The sequence below is a fragment of the Syngnathus floridae genome, chromosome 19, assembly GCF_059516105.1.
Source record: "Syngnathus floridae isolate MCC-2025c chromosome 19, RoL_Sflo_1.0, whole genome shotgun sequence".
NCBI classification, from domain to species: Eukaryota; Metazoa; Chordata; class Actinopteri; order Syngnathiformes; family Syngnathidae; genus Syngnathus; species Syngnathus floridae.
In genome coordinates this window covers 1,433,546-1,453,044 of record NC_142431.1, presented here as the reverse complement: position 1 = coordinate 1,453,044, position 19,499 = coordinate 1,433,546, and the positions used below count along the sequence as shown (strand labels likewise).

The 19,499-nt window shown below is 47.0% G+C and overlaps 1 protein-coding gene across 1 annotated transcript in view; it reads right to left on the bottom strand.

Moving 5' to 3' along the window:
* Positions 1-224: 224 nt before the first annotated feature.
* ddx1 (DEAD (Asp-Glu-Ala-Asp) box helicase 1) overlaps positions 225-19,499 on the bottom strand; it is a 29,420-nt gene continuing 10,145 nt past the window's right edge. The window contains exons 2-27 of the mRNA XM_088362197.1: positions 4,509-4,628; positions 4,369-4,420; positions 4,218-4,281; positions 4,067-4,096; positions 3,894-3,990; positions 3,773-3,820; positions 3,616-3,699; positions 3,466-3,549; positions 3,305-3,381; positions 3,146-3,218; positions 3,000-3,076; positions 2,813-2,927; positions 2,598-2,736; positions 2,430-2,490; positions 2,251-2,349; positions 2,085-2,174; positions 1,828-2,016; positions 1,683-1,734; positions 1,467-1,613; positions 1,314-1,405; positions 1,169-1,241; positions 1,033-1,105; positions 923-965; positions 764-859; positions 566-686; positions 225-495 (exon numbers count right to left, since the gene is read on the bottom strand). Coding sequence (XP_088218323.1) covers positions 365-495; positions 566-686; positions 764-859; positions 923-965; positions 1,033-1,105; positions 1,169-1,241; positions 1,314-1,405; positions 1,467-1,613; positions 1,683-1,734; positions 1,828-2,016; positions 2,085-2,174; positions 2,251-2,349; positions 2,430-2,490; positions 2,598-2,736; positions 2,813-2,927; positions 3,000-3,076; positions 3,146-3,218; positions 3,305-3,381; positions 3,466-3,549; positions 3,616-3,699; positions 3,773-3,820; positions 3,894-3,990; positions 4,067-4,096; positions 4,218-4,281; positions 4,369-4,420; positions 4,509-4,524 — 2,223 coding nt within the window. The 5' untranslated portion in view covers positions 4,525-4,628 and the 3' untranslated portion in view covers positions 225-364. The remainder of the gene's footprint in view (positions 496-565; positions 687-763; positions 860-922; positions 966-1,032; positions 1,106-1,168; positions 1,242-1,313; positions 1,406-1,466; positions 1,614-1,682; positions 1,735-1,827; positions 2,017-2,084; positions 2,175-2,250; positions 2,350-2,429; positions 2,491-2,597; positions 2,737-2,812; positions 2,928-2,999; positions 3,077-3,145; positions 3,219-3,304; positions 3,382-3,465; positions 3,550-3,615; positions 3,700-3,772; positions 3,821-3,893; positions 3,991-4,066; positions 4,097-4,217; positions 4,282-4,368; positions 4,421-4,508; positions 4,629-19,499) is intronic.

Genomic DNA, 19,499 nt, shown 5'->3' with positions numbered 1-19,499 from the left:
GGATGCCAGGTTTCAAAATAAAAGCTCAGTGAAAAGTGAATACTTTTGTAATAATTAGATTTTAACTAGTGATTCATGCAAAGAGTTAGTGTTTCTTTTGTGAGATTAAAATAAAAAATGTAGAAAAGTCAAGTGAGATAGGCTGCCTCCATGTCACCCAGCTGGACATCACAACACCATACAATACAATTTTGATCCAACAATGCAAGTAATAAATCCCCACCGAGTGCTCACCACAGTTTATTTCAGAAAAGAAAACACAGAGGCATCAAATGCTTCTGCAAATTGCAACTTATTCAACCAAATGATTCTTTTTTTTTTTAGCTATGTGCACCATACAGGCCTGGGCACGGATGGGAGCCGCTCAGAAGGCTTTGAAGAGCTGGTTGGGCAAGTATCCGAGGTGGAGGAAGGACGTCTGGGCTTCTCTCTCCAGGTTGGCCAGTTCTTGCACGGTGGGGGCCAGCACATCCACGTGACCCTTGTAGTTGCCACCTAGCGCCGCCACATGTACAGCGAGGGCTAAACATCACAAACCAAATATGTTCCGTTTAGAAAGTCGTACCTCCCAGCTTCCGGCGTTGGCCATAAGTGACCTTCCCGTCAAAATCGTCCACGGGGACCTTGATGTCGGGCTCGCACTGGGTGATGGTGCACTTGAGGTGTTCCTCGATTTCCGAAAGGAGCTGCGATTGAAAAAGGGAGGGCGGGCAATGACGACCGTCACGAGCAAGGGCTTTGCGAAGGCGGGAGCGCCGCTCACTTCTTTCTCGTTGTACCAGATGGTGCAGCCGCCGTCCTGCTTGAGTCGCGTGTTGTAGCAGCCCCTGCCTCGGTTGGCGCACACGTGGTACCAAACCTGCGTCACCGCAAATATTACACCACTCTGTTCCCAAAAGAGCCATAAATACAAAACACTTACCTTCTCCTTCTCCATGGCAACCAATGAGATGGCCAAGCCCATTCTGTGTTTGAAAAAGCAAAATTATCACGACGTTGATGGAAAAATAGCCGAGCCGTTCGAGTCCTCACCTCTCTGCCCGACCCACCCTGCCGATGCGGTGGACGTAGTTCTGCTTCTCGTCTGGCAGCGTCACGTTAATCACTACCCAAACGAAAAGCACTTTAGACGTAAGGCGCACGGTAGATTAAAATGCATGACGGCTACCGTAGGGAACGCCGCGAATGTCGATCCCCCTGGCGGCCACGTCGGTGCAGATGAGAAGCCGCACTTCCTTTCTCTGAGGACGCGAGAGAAAGTCAAATGCAGGTCGGCGGCGACAACGACGTCGGGTGTCGAGTTCCTCCTTTACCTTGAAGCGATCCAAGTTGTTCTTCCTCTCTTGGGGCTTGCGATCGCCATGGAGACAGACGCAGGAAAACTGGTGGTTTTTACTATCCGGGCCTGATGTAAAGGGGCCATGTTACCCCCCACCAAAAAAAACCCCTTAATTGTGATTCATTACCTCCTCCTTGCTGGATAAAGTACTGCTCCATGTTGTCACAGTCGATCTTGGTGCGGCAGAAGATGATGGCCTGGTCCATTTTGTGCTCTTTGATGGCCCGCACCGTGTACTCGCCTTTCAGTACCTTGATGGCCTCCGACCACATTTCTGGAACACGCAGAACGTGCCTGTGTGAGGTCCGGTGTGGCCCGCACACACGAACCATCCCAAACGCACCTGCTGAGTTGCTCCCTGGTCTGGTGTTGTCTTTGGCGTGGACTTCATCCGTCTGGAAAGCAAGAAAGCAACCAAAAAAAAACAACAACTGTTAGCAACAGCCAATTTCTGGCGGCCATCCGCCAGCCCTGTTGGCCCAACTGACCCGGATCTGGCTCTTGCCCAGCCGCTCCCACGTCCGGTCGGCCTTGGGGTTGACAGGGACGACCACGTGGTGCACGGTCTCGGGCACCGAGTCTTCGCCCTTCAGGTCCACCCAGGTGGGGAAGTGCATGATGCGCTCCGACAGCTTCTTCACGTCGAATGAGTGCAGCGTGGCCGAGCACACGATCACCTGCCAGCGTGAATGTCAAAATCAAATCCACTTGGCCCCGTGATGAAGGACCCGCCGTCTGGCAGTACCTGCAGCCGTTTCCCGTCGGATGTCACTTGAGGGATCTGATGATGGACTCTGTTGATGAAGTCTGTGTAGCCCGCCGACAGGAGCCCGTCCTGGAGACGACAAAACGAGCGTGGCGGATGATTGCCTCCATCTGTAAAGCCCGGAAATAAAAACGCTTATCCTTACGCATTCGTCCAGGACCAGAAAGCGGACTTGGGACAGGCTGAGTTTTCCAGTGGATATGAGGTCGTCCAGACGACCGGGGGTCCCCACCACAATGTCCACCTAACGAGGGATGGCAAAATAATTGACAAGGTGGGAGCGGCATGAGCGTAGCAGCTAAATTTTGGGATGCGGCTACGCACGCCTTGCTCCAGGGCGGCCATTTGCTCCTTGGCGGCCACACCGCCGATCACCAGCAGCTCTCTGCAAAGCACACAAGAAAATCACCAGGGTGTTGGCGCCATCTCCTGGTGAGTTGCCAATATTGCACTTTATAAGCAGCAACATTCCCCTCAAGTTTTGAGTGGCACCTGAGCTTGGGGTCGACCACGTATTTCTTGAACTGCGTCACGTTGTTGAGCGTCTGCTCGGCCAGCTCCTTGGACGGCTCGATGATGAGCGCCTTGGGGGCGTTGCTGGACCCTTTGACCTGACTCACCTTGGCGCTCCCTGCCAAGAGAGACGCAAAATGAACGCTGCCGCTCGGTCACAGCTTTGAGCTTTTTTTTTTTTAGAAGCTACGGACCCGTCTGCGAAGACTTGACCGTGTGAGCATCCGCCGCCTGATCCAAGGCGACAAAGCCGCTCTTGGGCGCATTCTTAAAGTCCTCGCTGCCAAAGTTGAATTTCAGCTCTGCATTCTGGCTCACATCGAAAAAAAAAACATTGTCAGTGCTGTGAGCTGACGCTTTATCAGAAACAAGTGTCAATACCTTGAGGACGCAAGAGGCAAAGAAGGGCTGACTCCTCAGATTCTGAGGGATCTCAAAAGCCAAACCCAGATCGTTACCTGGATGAATTGAAAAAGTTGTATCAGACAACTGATAGTCCATGTGAACGTAGAGTAGATGATAAATACCATTTTTGGAGAAGGAAATCTGGCCCTTGTCCAAGTCGAGGTAGCATCCAATCGTGTCGTGCATGGTGAACTCCTGTCAGGGAACGAAAAAGAAAAAAATGATTCTTTCCCATATGAACACGCCGCGTCAAGTCAACAAAGGTGACTTTTGTGTTTGACCTCGCCATAGCTGTCAAATTGCTTGTTGTTTGATTTCTTCCCAGTTCCGCCAAAACCAAAACCGTACTTGTCAGTTCCTACAGAGGAAGAAAAGAAAAAACAGTCGGGCAAAATGAATTAGAATTTTGAGTTGGTCAAAAATCAAAAAGCAAGAAGCGTACCCAAGTCGAGAGCCGCCTGGCTGGTGCACCAGCCGACGCGACACAGGCCTTGGTCGTGGCACGTGACCTCGTAGTAGTACTTCCCTGCACGCACAACGGGAGACGCTCAAGTTACGAAACGTGGCTCGTGCTGAAGTTCGGACGGCTCACCTTTGCTCACGGCCTTGGTGGAGCGACAGCCGTGCCATTCCTTAAACTCTCGGCTCTGGCAACACAGGCCGTCCGCCCCGATGGCTGCAAAAAAGCAACGAGTCGGGAGGAATTCAACTTTTTCCTGTCTTTAATTTTTTGTTCTTGCTCTTCTTACCAAATGCAGCACTTCGGTCATAGGGGTTCATCTGCCAATTGTTGAAGACTGACAAAGAAGACAACATATCTTCAATATTTCAGACAATATTCTCAACCAAGTGACAAATATAGCTACAGACCCGCTCCGCCCGTTTTGACGTTGGCTCTGCCTTTCTTGCCCTGTTGTTGGTCGCTCAGCGTTTCATGCACAATCTGAATGACGGGAATGCTGAAGGCCTGACAATCACAACATACCCTGAGCAAAACCTTATTTATCAGAAGTCCATTTTTAAAAATATGGCTCAATACTCACTCCTGTTTTACCGCTACCAGTTTCTGCTGCCTTTAAGAAGGAAAAAAAAAGCTGTCAATTGTTCTTGTCGATATTTTTATGTCCAATCTGAATTCAGACTGATGTAACTTTAAAAATACGGCCCACCACCTCAAAATATTGACAGGCTCACCATGAGGACATCTCCTCCACCGAGAATCAATGGAATGGACTCAGCTTGGATGTCAGTGGGAAGCCTGACATGAAATCATGGCAATAAAAGGAATTAATGGAAAAACATGTCAGACAGCAATATGGAAAGGTTGCCAAAACAAGTGACTTACAGCCAGTCCATTTCCTCCACGGCCCTCGCGATTTCGGGCATCACGCCCAATTCTGCACAACACAACGTTTACTGGCAATGACATTACGTCAATAAAACACGTTACGTTCATCGTACGATCACGTTACAAGTTGTACTCACCAGAATATGCTGCCATAGTTGCTTTGCGTGGCTGACGGATAGAAAGCGTACACGAATGGACCTTGGGTGCACTTTAATATGCAGTCGACAGGAAACAGCGCTGTGATATTGGTTCCGGCTCTTTTATAATTAAAAAAAAAAAAAACCATCAAAACACAGCAACAACAACAACAACAACAACAACTTAAATAAAAACTATTATGAGACTTTTCAAACATATTTAAGAAGCTGGTCCCTAAAATTAAAGTTGAATAACAGTACATTTAAAAAGAAAATACAAAATTATTAAAATATTTTAAAACAATATGTATATTTATATGTATACAAATCTATATTTCTATGTATGAAAATAATCAGATGAATAAAAATGTGTATTCCAATGCATAGGTGGTGCTAGAGCACTTCAGGATTCAATGCACCGTGTGTGCGTTGGTTTTCAATGAGATGTGTGCATATGTTTTTTTCATTAGCACTCTCGTCTGATGTGACAATATGTCACAAGCAGATGGAGATGTCATCTGATGATAAGAATAATAAGGAATTTCCATGCATATACATTTAAGCGCACCTATAAAATATGATTTGACATCACTTTATGAACTTTATGGTCGACTGTAGTTAATATAATAAAGTGCTGAGTCAGGAGGGGAATAAAGTGCAGCTGGCGTTTAATTAGACTTTATGTATTATATCACAGTAGATGCTAAATTGATATTTTCATATACTTTTACAAGGTAATCTCAAACTGTGCCAGTATATTTTTCACCCTTCCTATTCAAAACTTATTTGACAAATCCTCGTATTCAACCACTGCTGTAAGTTTAATGCTTGTGACATAGCGTCGCCTATTTTTGAAACTGGATGCAGAAAATAGAAGGAAGGAGAAAAAAAAAAAGAGACAGCGAAGGCATCTTAGGGAGAATTAAAGTCACGGAAAGAGGCTGAAGTGTGTTTGCCTTCCATTCTGGAGAGGCTCTTGTAATCCTGCGCTAGCTCCTGCTGGGCCTTCACTATCATCAACGCCATGGCTGCTGCTTGTGTGTGTGTGTGTTTGTGTGTGTGTGTGTGCCAAGTCCCTGTGTATTTAGCAATAAGCTGTGCATGACTTTCAAAGAGGGATGAGGATGATAAAGTGAGATGACAGAAGAGCAAGCAAGAGAACGGAATGATGCTGGCCGCCATCCATCTATCCATCAGACGCTCCTAATTCAGCTAATGAGACTTCAGAAGCGTCTTGATAGGCTCGACTGATATTTCTTCTTCATATATTGCAAATAGAAAACATCCTGGCCCAGAATCGAGACGATTTGACGATGACATAGGACTGATTAAAAAATAATTACATGTTAAGGTATTTTACACATGCACACCTGACATCAAAATCATTCTTAATTGACGGACTTGAAAATCTTTTTGCACGCATGACCCCTTGTTGCTAGGCAGATTTGCTCAGGCGCAGTCAGAACCGCACGACAGGCCAATCGCAACGCAAATAATGAACGAGACTTAAAATTGAGGAGACCCTGACGGACGGCGAGATGGACAGAAAGCCCGTCGTCGCCTCGTGGTAATGGGCAGAGTGCTCCCCGGCCTGCGCCGTGGAGGTCAAAGTTGGGCGTCCCCGCCGGCGTGGCCATCCCGGCTGAATGGAAGCACTCAAGATGTTGTGGCTAAAAGCAGCGCATTAACGCAAACAAGTGGCAGTCGGCTATATGCGGCGTGCTAAAAGCCACCGGCTGGTTCGCCGGCGCACCCCCCCCCTTTGCGTCCGTCCATCCCAGACAATAGAGCATGTGCGTGTTTGCGTACGTTTACTTTCCGCGTTTAGCTGATAAAAGCTTTCGCTGCGGCTATTTACGCGACTACAAACAGCAGCACGACGATTTGAAGACGCGTGGCAAAAGCTGAGGTGATTTTTCTCCGGCGAATGGCAATTTGGGTTCCGACGAGGCCGTGTCGAAAACAAACGTGACTCTTGAGTCCCGCTGGAGACGGCAGTTAATATTCTTCACCCATGTCAGTGTCGCGCACTTTAGCAAATTTGCCAATTACTCCATTTTTGAAGAAGTTTGCATTATGTCGCCGGATGAATAATCACCGCGGGCGGCGGGAATTAACCTTTGAATGCCTTTGTGGTCGCGCTTCATAAACACACCCCCGCACACACAGGCGGAAAAGTCAGCTCGTTGCGGAAATTGCCGCAGTATCGAAATCCCACATTGGAATAATAATAAGCGCGTCATTGTAATTCAGGTGGATCGAATGGAAATTGGATTTTTTTTTTTGCATATCACTTGCATGAAAGGCAAAATGAATGGATGCTTTGACGTCTTCATGGCATCAGAGGAAAGGATCCTCGCAAGCACTGGCGGCAGACAACGAGGCACTCTAAAGGTGAGCACAGCTAGTAAGACTATTTATATTAGAATATTCGGGATGCTCGACTCCTGGAGGCAAATTAGTCTCGGGCGAGCCCAGGCGAGAGTGACATTAATTATTTCTGCGGCAATTTGGGGGTGCGCTGCGTGAACTGCCGTGATGAGAGATCCTCTCATACAGAAATGCTGTTTGCTCTCATTGTAATTGCCGGCGCGCTTCGGGTTATTGCAGCCATTTACTTTGCAGCGCGCCCGCTGAGTGCGAGCGGCTTCCTTTCGGGAGAATTTAGGAGCGTTTACTTGCAAAAAAGGTAACCCTTCCCAGGTGGGAGGGGTGAGCGGCCTTCGGTACAGGCAGTAGCCTGATCCGAACTTCACTACACTTTGAATATTCTCTATCGCCAGTGAAAATATTCTTTCATTCACCGCTTATCCTGTTCATGTTCACTTATTGACGCGTGAGATAAACGTGTTGATTTCCTAACGCAAGAAGATCAGACGTTCCACGGCGGCTCAGACGATTTAGTTGATTTGATTTTTTTTTGCCTCTCGTCAGAATTAGGGGATTAGGATTCAGCCCCCCCCCCCAAACCCCCGGAAGGCGACTGTTCTTTGAAATGTGTTTGCGTGGAGTTTGCCGACGCATTTGGGACTCATGAATAAGTGATGGCTGTTTATAGGAGCATGACGCCGCTGCAATATTGATGCCGCTCGGGCTCTTTGCTCGGACCGACGACGCGCCCGCAGGAGAAATTCTCCGCCGGCGTTGCAATATTTAGCGGGTGGCGATGGATGTGTTTGATAAGGAGGCGCAAAAACAAAACAGAGATGAATCCGAAGCTCGGTTTTCATTCGGTGCCAACGCGGACCCCCGCTTGGTGCCTTGAACTTCAAGTTGTCCTGCGTGAGAAATAAAATTGAACAGGAAGTCAGCCATTTTGGTTTTGGAAGCAACAAATTAGATTCTGCAATCGCTTACATACTTCTATATCAGCTACGACCTTGTACACAGCAAAGAATTCCAAAGCACGGCGGAAACGTGTTCCACGACTCTTCATACAATGAATACTTGCAATTTTCCATCTCAGCGGGAGAACAACGCAAAGACAGTCAACGTTGAGCGCAGCGTAAACAAACGATTATCCCTCCCATGTGCATCCCTGCTGATTTTGCTCTCAGCGGTTGCGGCCCGAGCGACAGAGTGGACCCTCGCCTCGTCAATAAAGTCATGATTAGGAGCAAAATGGAGTCGACGGCGGTGCGGACAGCTCACAGGAGGGGTTGAGTGGACGCTTGGGGGAGGGACGGTCCCGGATTCGATATTTCTGGAGCCAACGCTGGAAAAAAACGATAGCGGAAAAGCAGAAAGTAATTTTTATGACGTTTTACGGAGTCTATCGCCTTGTGTTAGCTTTTAAGGAACAATCAAGTTAAAGGTTAGGCCTTCAAAATAAAAGCACTTTACAAGGGACCGTGACGTCGGGCTTTTCAAGCAAATTCCACGCACGCTCGGCTCCGTCGTCGCCGCCGATCCCGAGCCAGAATGGTCTCGCTGAGAGCTCAGCTGTGACTTTGCTGCGTCTCAAACGCAATCAATCAAGAGTCCACCTGCGCCGTCCTTGGCCACGTCGGCAGAACGAATACAAAACAAGGCAGTCAAGATAAGTTATGGCCGTCGGCGCATCCCGCTCGCCACCAAAGTATTGCTTCCGTGATGGATGTCCGGCTTCCGCACGGCAATCACGTCGCACGCTGTAATCTGGAACTGTACGATTTTTTTCTTTGTCTTTGGCGGCGGGGTCACTGGGGGCGCCGTCCGCAAACACATCGATAGCGATCGATGACGCTTTAGGGGGCCGCAAAATAAATAGAAGCTCTTCTTATTTTTATTTTATTCGCTTCCATAAACGGCTACTCTTGCGAGTCCGGGCCTGGTGCCTCACGCTAAACCCGCGGACCTCCTTTCTCAGTGTTTGCACTCGTCTACCCCGGTGGCTGCTTTTCATGTTCCATTAAACACGAATCCGATGTTCCCATCTCGACGACATGAATAATGTCTTCGCTCAAAGTCGACAATCTGCGCTCGGCTGCCAACGTGACGGCGCTTGAGGGAGAAGCCGCTCGAGTGTTGCCGAGCGGCGACGCATGTTTGACATATGCGGGGAGCGACGGAATCTCTTCTGCTTTTATTTTAAATGTCTTGGGTGTCGCTCGGCATGACTCGCCTCTGGGCGAGCCGTCGCGGCGGAGAAAAAAAACAACAAACGAGACAGAAATGATGGCGTCTCTTTTGACCCGACTTGTTTTGCGTAACGACACTCGACCGCATCGATGATGTACAATCCAATATAAGGACGCGATAGCGCGAGTTGACAGGCGGCGCCGATACGCATCTGAAAGGCCGCGCGACGGACAGCGCCATCCACTTGGCGGCTAATCTCGCCGAGGCAGGCCCAGGCGGCGTATTTATCAGGTAGGCCCATCTTGTTGGAGGAATATTTCACGCAGATATCGCCGTGACATCTTCGACGGGCTCGTTAATAAACGGCGCCGACTTAACGCTTGGTTACACCGAATTGGAGGTTCTGTTTTTAAAAGAACGATCGCTCTTGACAACGAACTAATTGGAACGCCGACGCTACTGATTAGCCACAGCGCCTTCTATTAGCGCATTTAGGTCGGAGCCGACAGGAGCGGGGAGAAAAACGGTTTACCTTCAACAAGATGGCAGAAGGTAGCATTTGACAATTTTTTTTTTTGATGCACAATTTCAATCCAAGTGAAAACTTTAGGAGACTCGAACATGACCCCTTTCAAATTGACTGTCATATTTCTTTTTTTTTTTTTATTATTCAAAGAGAAATTATCTTCATGGCCGTTTGTTGCCTTGGCTACCGGGGCAACGGCGTCAATATGTGCACCTTGATCTGCTTATTAAAAACGCAAGTGATGGAAATGCGCACTGAGAAGAGATGGATTGATTACAGGTCTCCCTTTGGACGGAAGGAGGCGGAACCCGAGCAAAGTGGTCCGTAAGAACAAAGTTAAGAGACCAAAAATGACAGCGACAGCTCGGCAAAAAAAAAAAAAAAAAAAGACTTTGCTTGTGAAACGATGCTTCAAGGAGAAAAGTACACAAGAGATGGTTTTATATGGGAGGCTGTGTGTGTGTTTGGGCCTTAAGCTCCACGCTGAGCTAATCCTATGAGTGCTTCTTTCAGCTTTTCTCAGATGGTGCAGGAGGAGGTTACAACTTGTTGTGGAGAGGCAAACATTTTCAACACCTCTTTGGCTTCTAATTAAAGCAGTTTTTTTTTTAAAATGACATGACCAATTTTGAACAAAAAGAAAGAAACTTTTTTTTTTTTCCCAAAAATAAAAAGGGGAGAAAAAAGAGTTGAGCGAATGCGTGAGACACGACTGTCGAATCGCATTTAGCAATACCGGAGAAGAAACATCTGCGGGACGGCAAAGACAAAGAAGAAGCTTTCCAATGGGTGATTGATTCCCCCCACTTGTGTGCTCTGTTCTTTATAGCTTTGATTGTTTTTGTCCTCAAACGCGACATGGTGGACAAAAACAAACCATGAGGCTGCAACTGAGTAGACACAGATGCACTCCAATCTTCTTTGCTTTTTGTTCATTAGGACTCCAAAAGTGATGGCTGGGAGTTGCTCTTATGGGAATGACCAACGTGAGTGTGATTCTTCATCCTTTGTGAAGGAACACTCTTATTAGTGCCGTACCGACGAGCTGAGAGCATCTCCCATGTCAAGGACGCACACAATGTCCACGAAAATTGTGCCACAAAGTGTGGAAATGGGATTGTTCTTACCGAATGCTTGAAATAAAGAACAGCCAGCCCGGGAGTCATAACAAAACCGAAATGGTCACGCTTTAAACCCTACACCTCTGTGAGGCCATCGCAACAACACATATTAGCACGACTTCTGCGGTGTGGAACTCCCGAGGCGGGGGAAAACAACCTGCCGTGTCGAATTCATCAAGCCCACTTTTGCTCAACTTTCCCGAGAAAGGAGGACTTTGTCAAATGTCAGCAGAGAGGGGCTTGAAGTGGCTGATAAAGACGCGTAGAGCCAAAGCCGAGCTTCGTCCATCACGTCCACGCTGCTGGTGAGTCTTTTATTTGGCGTCACGCCGCTACGCGCCGTATCATCTTCTCCCGGGCTGTTTTGACTTACGGTGATATCGGAGGAGGGCGAGTCGGCGACGGAGTGCCGATGCAAGATAAATTAGTCGCGAGTTAGACCACGTGGCCGTCCACGCGTGACGCTAGCTCCGAGCCGCCAGCTCCGAGCCGCCGGGAAATCTCCGCTCGATTATGTCGGCCATTTTGAAGCCAACGCTTTTATGCAGCGAAATTAACAGTCATAAATTTTGTTATTTCAATAGTTGTCCCCCACGGAGCAGAGAGAAAATTTCAGTACTGTTTTAATTACCGAGACACACATGCTAATTTGTGTTAGCCGGTCTATGTTATTTCATACTACAGTATATGTTAGCTTTTTGAGCCTTGAATTAAAAGACACAGGAAGTCGGCCATTTTGGCGGCCATTTTGGCGGCCATTTTGGCGGCATGGCCATTTTGGCGGCCATTTTGGCGACCATTTTGGCGGCCATTTTGGCGGCCATTTTGGCGATTTGCAGAACATTTTGCTACATGAAAGCTAAGAGGCAGGTCTATCGTGTGGAGACTGACAGGTTTGACAATAAAACGCTCATCCCATTTTTGATAGCGTGAAATTCCTTCCCTGCCTGCCACGAGATGCTGCAAATCGTGCGAGCCTGACCCGTAGGTGTGAGTCACAACTCTTTCGAGCGCTAGCTGCCTCTGAAGGCCACTGATAAGGCCTCCCGTGGGCCACCTGACAATCCCCACGCATATTTACCGCACTTCAGGCACAGCGAGTTTTATCTGCGAACAAAAACGTCACAAGTTTGGGTTGAGTTTGCATCAGCGCTTGCCTCACGGAGAGACTGGCGAAAAAGCCGTTCGCACCAGATGGCGGACAATTTTGTGTGCGAGACTTTGAAATGGAAATGCTGCGAGTAGATGAGCTGCCAGGTGCGGCGAGCGTGTGAAGTATGGTGGGTGGATAAATATATGGCTCATCTTGGCACACGTGACATCATCAACCATTTAAGCACTTCTCTATACATGCAGATGGCATGCGGAGTATTTGCACAAAAGCCACATCAGGAAACAGCTTTAGGCACGCTGACTATTTTTTTCATCTTGTGATCCTGAGGAGGCACAAACGGGGATTTGACAACCTGCTGCGTAGATTTGTTCACAACATCAACAGAGAAAAAACAATAAAAATCTAATCAAAAATGAGGATTATAAAGCGGTTAAAGGAAAATATAATGATAATATTATAGGAATAAAATAATTAGCCATTGTCAAGACATTTTTAAATATATATTTAAAATATATTTTTCATTATTAGATTTAACATTTATTTTTATCGGTACATTTTTGGACTTGCAATATGTATTTAAAAGCACACAATATATAATATCAAGAAGCCAAAATACTAAAACCCAATTTCATGTGTTAGCGTTGTCGTTATTTTTCTCATGGCAAGCGGCTGACACTTGATGCTTAAAGGACAAAACGCAGCGTTTGACATCCATGGCTCTGAAATGAGAAGAAGGAAGTCAACTGCCGGGTCAAAGGTGTCGCGCCATCATTGGCTTTGTGCAGAGGCGAGAAGGCACATATTTGTCCAATAACTCGGGGGCAGCGGCTAACCTCGCCTCCACCGCACACGTGCGAGGCGGCGACGAGGCAAGACCCTCGAGAGGAAACGCATGACCGCTGCCATTGATCATTACTTTGCTATGTTTAACAGCCAACAGCAAGACGGGCTCCCCGCAGCAGACATGGACGTTCCCCGCCGGTGGGTGGACATAAAACGGCGATGGAGCTAATGAAGGTGCGCGGTGGCTCAGCGGAATCCTCTGCGGATGGCCCGCACACAGACCGAGTCTCCGTGTCGCAGTCAAGCAGAATTTGTTCATTTACATATAGCATGCTCTTAGATGAATAATGGAAAATAGCAGATGTCCCGAAGGAAATGAAAGTTTAATGTTTACTGTATCTTATTAATTCCCCCCCGATCCCGCCCTCTCTCCTTTCGCTCAACACTTGCTGAGGAGTCGCCCACGCTGAGTGAATCAATTACGAGCGCGGCGAATGCAAAACATATTGGCGTCGAAGCACTGTGTCATCATTAAAATACACAAGCCTCACCGAGAGTGACGGCGCATGCTAATGTAGCTTTTTGTCAACGCTCCCCGTATTGCCTGGCTGGAAGAGCGCAAGCCCTCCACGAGATTATACTGTGAAACCAAGCGCAACATTTCCAAAGTCAAGCTAGCCCTCTTGTCAGCTAACGTCTTTGCCGGGTGTCTGGTGCCACTTGCCGCCTTTGCCTGATTTCCAAGGGGAATTACGGTGAGAGTTTGTAATTAACGTGTGGCGTGTCGCCAAGCGGCGCCAACAAGCCGATGTGTTACTGCCTGCCTAAAGTGTTAGCTAGCTAGCTCCATCAAGTACATCAAGTCCAACGCCGCTATTAATAGCCCGCCGACTTCCTTCAACCAATATTAGCGTTCATCACGCCGCGGGCCGAGGCAACATTGGCAACAAGTGGCCATCAACGCTTCACCTGATTACTTGAGTGCACTCAAAGCACAAAAGCCTGGTCACCAGTCAATTGGGATGATGTCAAAGTTGGATCAAAACCCTTTGGTGCACTGCGGAGTTGCTTGAGATTGTCATTTTCCAGCATTCTTCTCTTCGCCTCCGGTTGATTATGCGTGGCGCCGTCATTTTTACCCCATCTCGCTGGTTCGCGTACAATCAGCCTAATCAGATTGCAGCAAAGTGGCCTGGCACCTTGCTTGCCTTGATAGTCCCTCTTGATTACTTGGCGGGCAGAACAGTGGGAGCTAATGGCCTATTTGAAAAGCTCTATCTCTCTCCCTCACTGTGCCTGAGCGATATCCTCGGAATCAGAATATATTTTGAACACCTACGGCGATAATTCGTGATGATGCAATCCAAGCAAATCCTACAGTTGAAGATCTTGAGGACAATTTCTCACTTCCTGCGTGCCGACTGGCTGTCGTGACACACACACACACACACTCCTGAGAGGTTTGCTGGGAGGCGTGTAAGCCGCCTCAGCGTGTCCCTGGCGATGAGCTACAGGTTACGCAGAGGACGCGTGAATAGCAAAGTGGAAGCACGCCAACATGCCAGGAGACGCTTCAGATGGCATGACGGAGGGGGGTGGGCCCGGATGTCATCTCTCATAAATGTGAGTGACTGGAGGGCACTCGGCAATGACAAGCAAATGCTAGCCGCATTTTCTGCATGTCCTTGTGGGGAGGGTCATGAAGGCATCAGACAAGGGGGAGGCTCCGTCCGTCCATCCGTCCATCCGTCAGCACTCAGCGGCGGCGGCACGTCTGCGTGTCTTGATGCTAATAGGAGCTGATCATCAAACCTAATTGGCCTCTTCGACTGGAGGAAGCGGCGGCTAAAGCTCCGACGTTTGGTTCAAAGGTCGCTCTCGCTTCTGCCATCTTGAGATTCATCTGATATTGGAAATCTTCATGTGCTAAAAATATCAAACTGCAAACCAAGAAGCTTTTGTGGATAGACAAAGGTGTCCCACAAGGCTCAACACTAGAACCACAGAAGTTAAAGTTACAGTTGAAACCTTTCCTCCATCTGACTTAAACGCACACACACACACACACACACACACACACACACACACACACACACACACACACACACACACACACACACACACACACACACACACACACACACACACACGCACACACACACACACACACACACACACACACTTTGACAGTGCACGACCGACAGACAAGTCGCAGGTTCTTCCTCTCCGGGGAGGAGATGAAGAAATATAGTTTGACAAGGCGAGAAAGGAAGCAGAGGTGATTCCTCTGACACGTGCCGTCTCTTTAATCCCCGTTTTAATTTCCATGGGCGCCACCTCTGTCACCCCGTTGTCGCTTATCTCCGCTTCTGTCTCGTCGCATCCGCCTTGCATTCGCCACCTTATCGTTGTCATCTTCTCACCTGGCACTACCACCCGTTTTTACTCCCCCCTCCCCTCCTCATCTCTCTCTCGGTTGTTTGAGGTCGTGCTCGGGCGTACGGGGACTTGAGTCTATTGATGCAGTCGTACTTAAAAAGCATCCTTGTGCAAGCACTTCACTAGCGACCGCAATAATCAATACGGGAAGTCAGACATCACGGAGCCAATGTGCTAGGTGTGCATTTTCTTGCTATTAACCTCAAAGTAGCTGGATATCGGTGGATTTGCCGTGTTCCATCATATGCAATTTAGAGCGGAGTTCCTCTAGGATATGTTTAAGGTCCATTCATTTTGTGTCCAGGTCGAAGCCTCCAGATAAGGATAGCGTCAGGTAGAAAATCGCCATGGCGACTCAAGGAACAGATTTCCGCAGGAGTCGAGAACCGGCCCACTCGCCAGAGGCTCCCTCGCATGGAAATTGCACAAAAGTGTTTGGAAGTCTTGGCGCAACGCTTCGTTCTCACACTGGCAAATTTGCATGAAAGCAATTATCTGGAGGTTCCCCCCCCCCCCCCCCTATGGAATTTTGCCGCGAGTGCACGCGCATGGATTGCAAATGTAGACATGGTTAAAATCGCCCTTGTGCTGTTTTTCTTTTCTTTTTTTTTTTTTTACCGGTGGTGCTAAAAAAGAAAATAAAAAATGTGCGGATGATACTTTAAGTTATTTATGGAGTGTGCGAGTCGGCTACTCCGGCAGAACATCCAGCCGGAGCAAACTGAAGGGAAGAACAAAACTACAAAAAAATGTGTCAATATTAAAACAGCTGTGATAGAAAACAAAATTTCAAATCCATTTTTCGAATGAAGAGCAAATCGCTAATGAGGAGTCAAGTTTGGCGCCGCCCTGGAGGCAGCTTTGAAGTGTGAATTTTGATCCACTCTTGCTTGTTTTTGTTGTTGTTGTTTTTTTAAAGATGAGCTTAAGAGCCTTCTGGGAGTTTCTTCCTTGAGAATATTGATTGTCTCTTTGACGTATTCTATTTCAAGGCAAGAGATTAGTGGCGACTCTCCTGCTGCTTGCCACGTCTTAATTGTTCAACGTTGCGCTTTTATAGACACGTTTGGCCCAAAAATATTCATTTTGCAAATTTCTACATGAGTCATAACAAATATTCCTTTTGGCTACTATTTTTGGATCTCAACTTAGCTGAAATTAACTCATTTAGTGCCATTGATGGTTATAGACATCAGATTTATTAACTGGGTTGGCATATTTGATTTTTTTTTGTATTTTCATGGGAATTCTTCTCGCAGGGGACTTTCAAAGTGATGTGAATAAAAGACCGAGGCTTTCATTCTCGCTCTGTACGCCGTTGTTCGAGTTCTTTGGTGTGTGAGTAACAATGATTGGGCCTTCCGTGGACTGGCACACAATTACCGCTAATCGTGTTGGCATTCACCGCCCAATTAAAACGTTTGCGTGAGCAGGCCGCACGAAACGATGCCCGCATGGGTGAGCGCTATCGACGCTTGATCTCCGATGGCTGGCACAAGCGACACTCGGCTTGTATTTACACGAAGAAATGGGAAGATCTGCCGCAAGGACACAAAATATTTGGAGTCGCTATATATAAATCAGGGCAAAAATCCAATAACTCTTTTTTTAATTCCTCGCTTGTGATTTTAATTGGCTTTTGGATGGAATTTCCCTCCAACCCAAACAAAATGGGGTCGCACTGAGCCAAAGGCAGATGTAAAAATAGTTATTTAGGGGGTCAATGTAAGACTGATAAATTATAAAATAGTCAGACTTCAAAAGAAGCTGAGGACACAAATTCCCTTTGCAGGAGGATTAAATGGCCGCCCATTAAAATTGTGTCTTGAGGAACTTCACCTGAACCTGTAGATGAAGGCTTGCGGCCATTTACATAATTTTTTTTTTATGCTGTCCGTTAATCTGTCGGCAGCTGACGCTTTTGCTGACTGCTGCAGAGTGACTTTCGCTAGATTGCATGGAGTGGGCGGTGTGCGATATGGCCATTGCTGCGTTTGATACATTCAAAGGCCGCCGCTACCGAGCTTTCTGATCTGCCTTTGAAGGTCTCAAACGATTGGCTTTCCCTTTACATACAGTTACTGCTCATTAAAATTAAACTGTCGCTTGGATAAGAAGTAAAAATAATAATAATTAAAAAAAATGCCACTACATTTGTGCTTATGGATTGGTGTCCCACACGGCTCTATGCTAGGTCCAGTTTTTTTTGTGTCAACATTGTAAATATGGATGTAATGTTGCACAAATTTGCGAGTGCCTTGCATACATTTTAAAAAAATCCAAAGTCAACCATGTGATTCTTATCATTGCTCGACTCTCAGTGGACATTTTCTTCAGAAAATGTGTTCCAAACTCAGAATTACATGACACCAGGGACATTTAAGGTTCTTTTGTATACCTTTGTGTTTTAAAATGCCTGCAGTGTCTGTGCAAGATAAAGAAAATGTGGAACATGAGTTCATTAAAAAAATAATAATGCGTCGCCGAGGGGTTGCGCAACACGCTGTTGAATGACAAGCTCTTAAGAGCCGGGCCTCGGCCCTCATGCGCCACTGATCCGGGTATTAAAAGACAACATAGTCGTAATTGTGCACAATTGCCGGCCAAGTCGGCCCGGTGATGAAGAAGCAACCGGCGCCGTCTCGCCGGCGAGAAGGTCAAGCGCATCTATATGCAAATGGGCGCCGCTCGACGAGAAGACAACTTTCACCTTTTGCCTTTTTCTGCTTGCCGAGCCAGCGAGTTCTGGCTCAGCTTTCACTTCAATCCAATCGGGACCATTCGTTTGATGATAAATCGACACACGTGACAGGGGTCGGGGGAAAAAAAACAAACAAACACAAAAGCTCACGTGAGGCCAAGTCGATATTTTGTGTTGAACTAACACAATAGCACAGTCTGACAAGACAATATTAAAGTCAATATATTTGTTGAGCAGAAGGCTCTCCAAAGAATAAATGTTATCAAATGTGAAAATTGGACATATTCAATAAACCGGAGTCCCAAATGACTTTTAATTGATGCTCGCGAGAGAAAAATGACTCGGCGCTTATCTGGCCCCAAAAAAAACGAGTTGAAATATTGCCAATGTTCAGCGAGTGGGCGCCATCTTGGAAGGCAAAGGACAATTTTAAATGTTAACGCCTCCTCCCCTGCGTAATTTTGTTTGCCGCAAAAGCAAATGAGGATTTTCTCAATTCAAGGCTCCATTTGCAATTCATCAGCGAGCGGCCTTGCTAGCAAGACTTTCCTCTTGGGAATAGTAATCATGAAATTATTGATCACGGCAGGCCACAGATTGATTCCGGACCTACTTTTTCCTACCGTGAAACAAAGCGGCCCAATAAAACGGCGCCTCTATCTTTGGACACGTTTGCTCGGGCAAACAGAAAAGACCTTCACCTCGTAGCCGCCAGGTAAATCATTAAACGGGAAACTAGTTTCTTCTCTCCACCATTCCAGATGAATGAGGGCAATGTATTTCAAAATAAATAAAATGGTGCAAAAATTGAAGAATCTCAGCAGGAGGAAGAATTTTCACGGCATTCAAAGCAGTGACATCCCGACGTTATTGACTCGAGATTTCCGCCGGGTTTGAGAAGGCGAGCACAAAAAGGAGGCGGGCAGCGGGAGGAGGGAGAGGGCGGGAAAGCCTGTGCGCTGATGCAAAGGCTGCCGAGCAGAACCAGATGAGGAAACATTTGTTTAACATAGAGGTGGGGCCAAGGAGAGCAACTCTGCAGGTGCAACATCTGGACAAATACATGAAGGGCAAAATGCAGAAGACAGTTGCAAGAATGGCGGAAATAACAAATTAAATAAAAAAATAAATATCATATAATATCATTAAAATATAACACTGAGCCCGATTTCATCAGCCAGGCTCCGAACAACACGTAGAAAATCTCTTAATAATGTCTTCTGGGTGCGAAAAAAATAAAAATGAGCTGTGACCTTTATGGCTCAGTGACGCTCGCAAAACATTTCCCCGTTTCAGCTCATTGTTTTGATGTCGGCCCTGAAATGGAGTTTCATTATTGCGGCACCAAAACTCTTTTAAACAACAAAAAGTGGATGTTTTCTTTTTAGACGAGTGATCAACCAACTGAAAAGTTCACGCAGTTCTAGTAGTAAGGGGGGGGGGGGCCTTAAGACCAAAATATGTGATCCTGATCTTCTAGAACACTTACAGCTTTTGTGTGCAGCGGTCCTAACTCTTGTCTTCTGCACGGACAAGCCCAAAAAAAACAAAAAAAACCACCCCTAGGAAATCGTAATTGCCCCCCTCGGCAGCAGACAGTAGTGATGATTGTTTGAAAATTGACACGGCCGAGAGAGCGAAAGAGATTTATTTCCTTATTTCCTGTCTCATTGCTCCCGTTAATTGAGTTGCGCCAGTGTCACAAACAACAGCCTGCTGCCACGGCGAGCAGATATTGGACTTATGA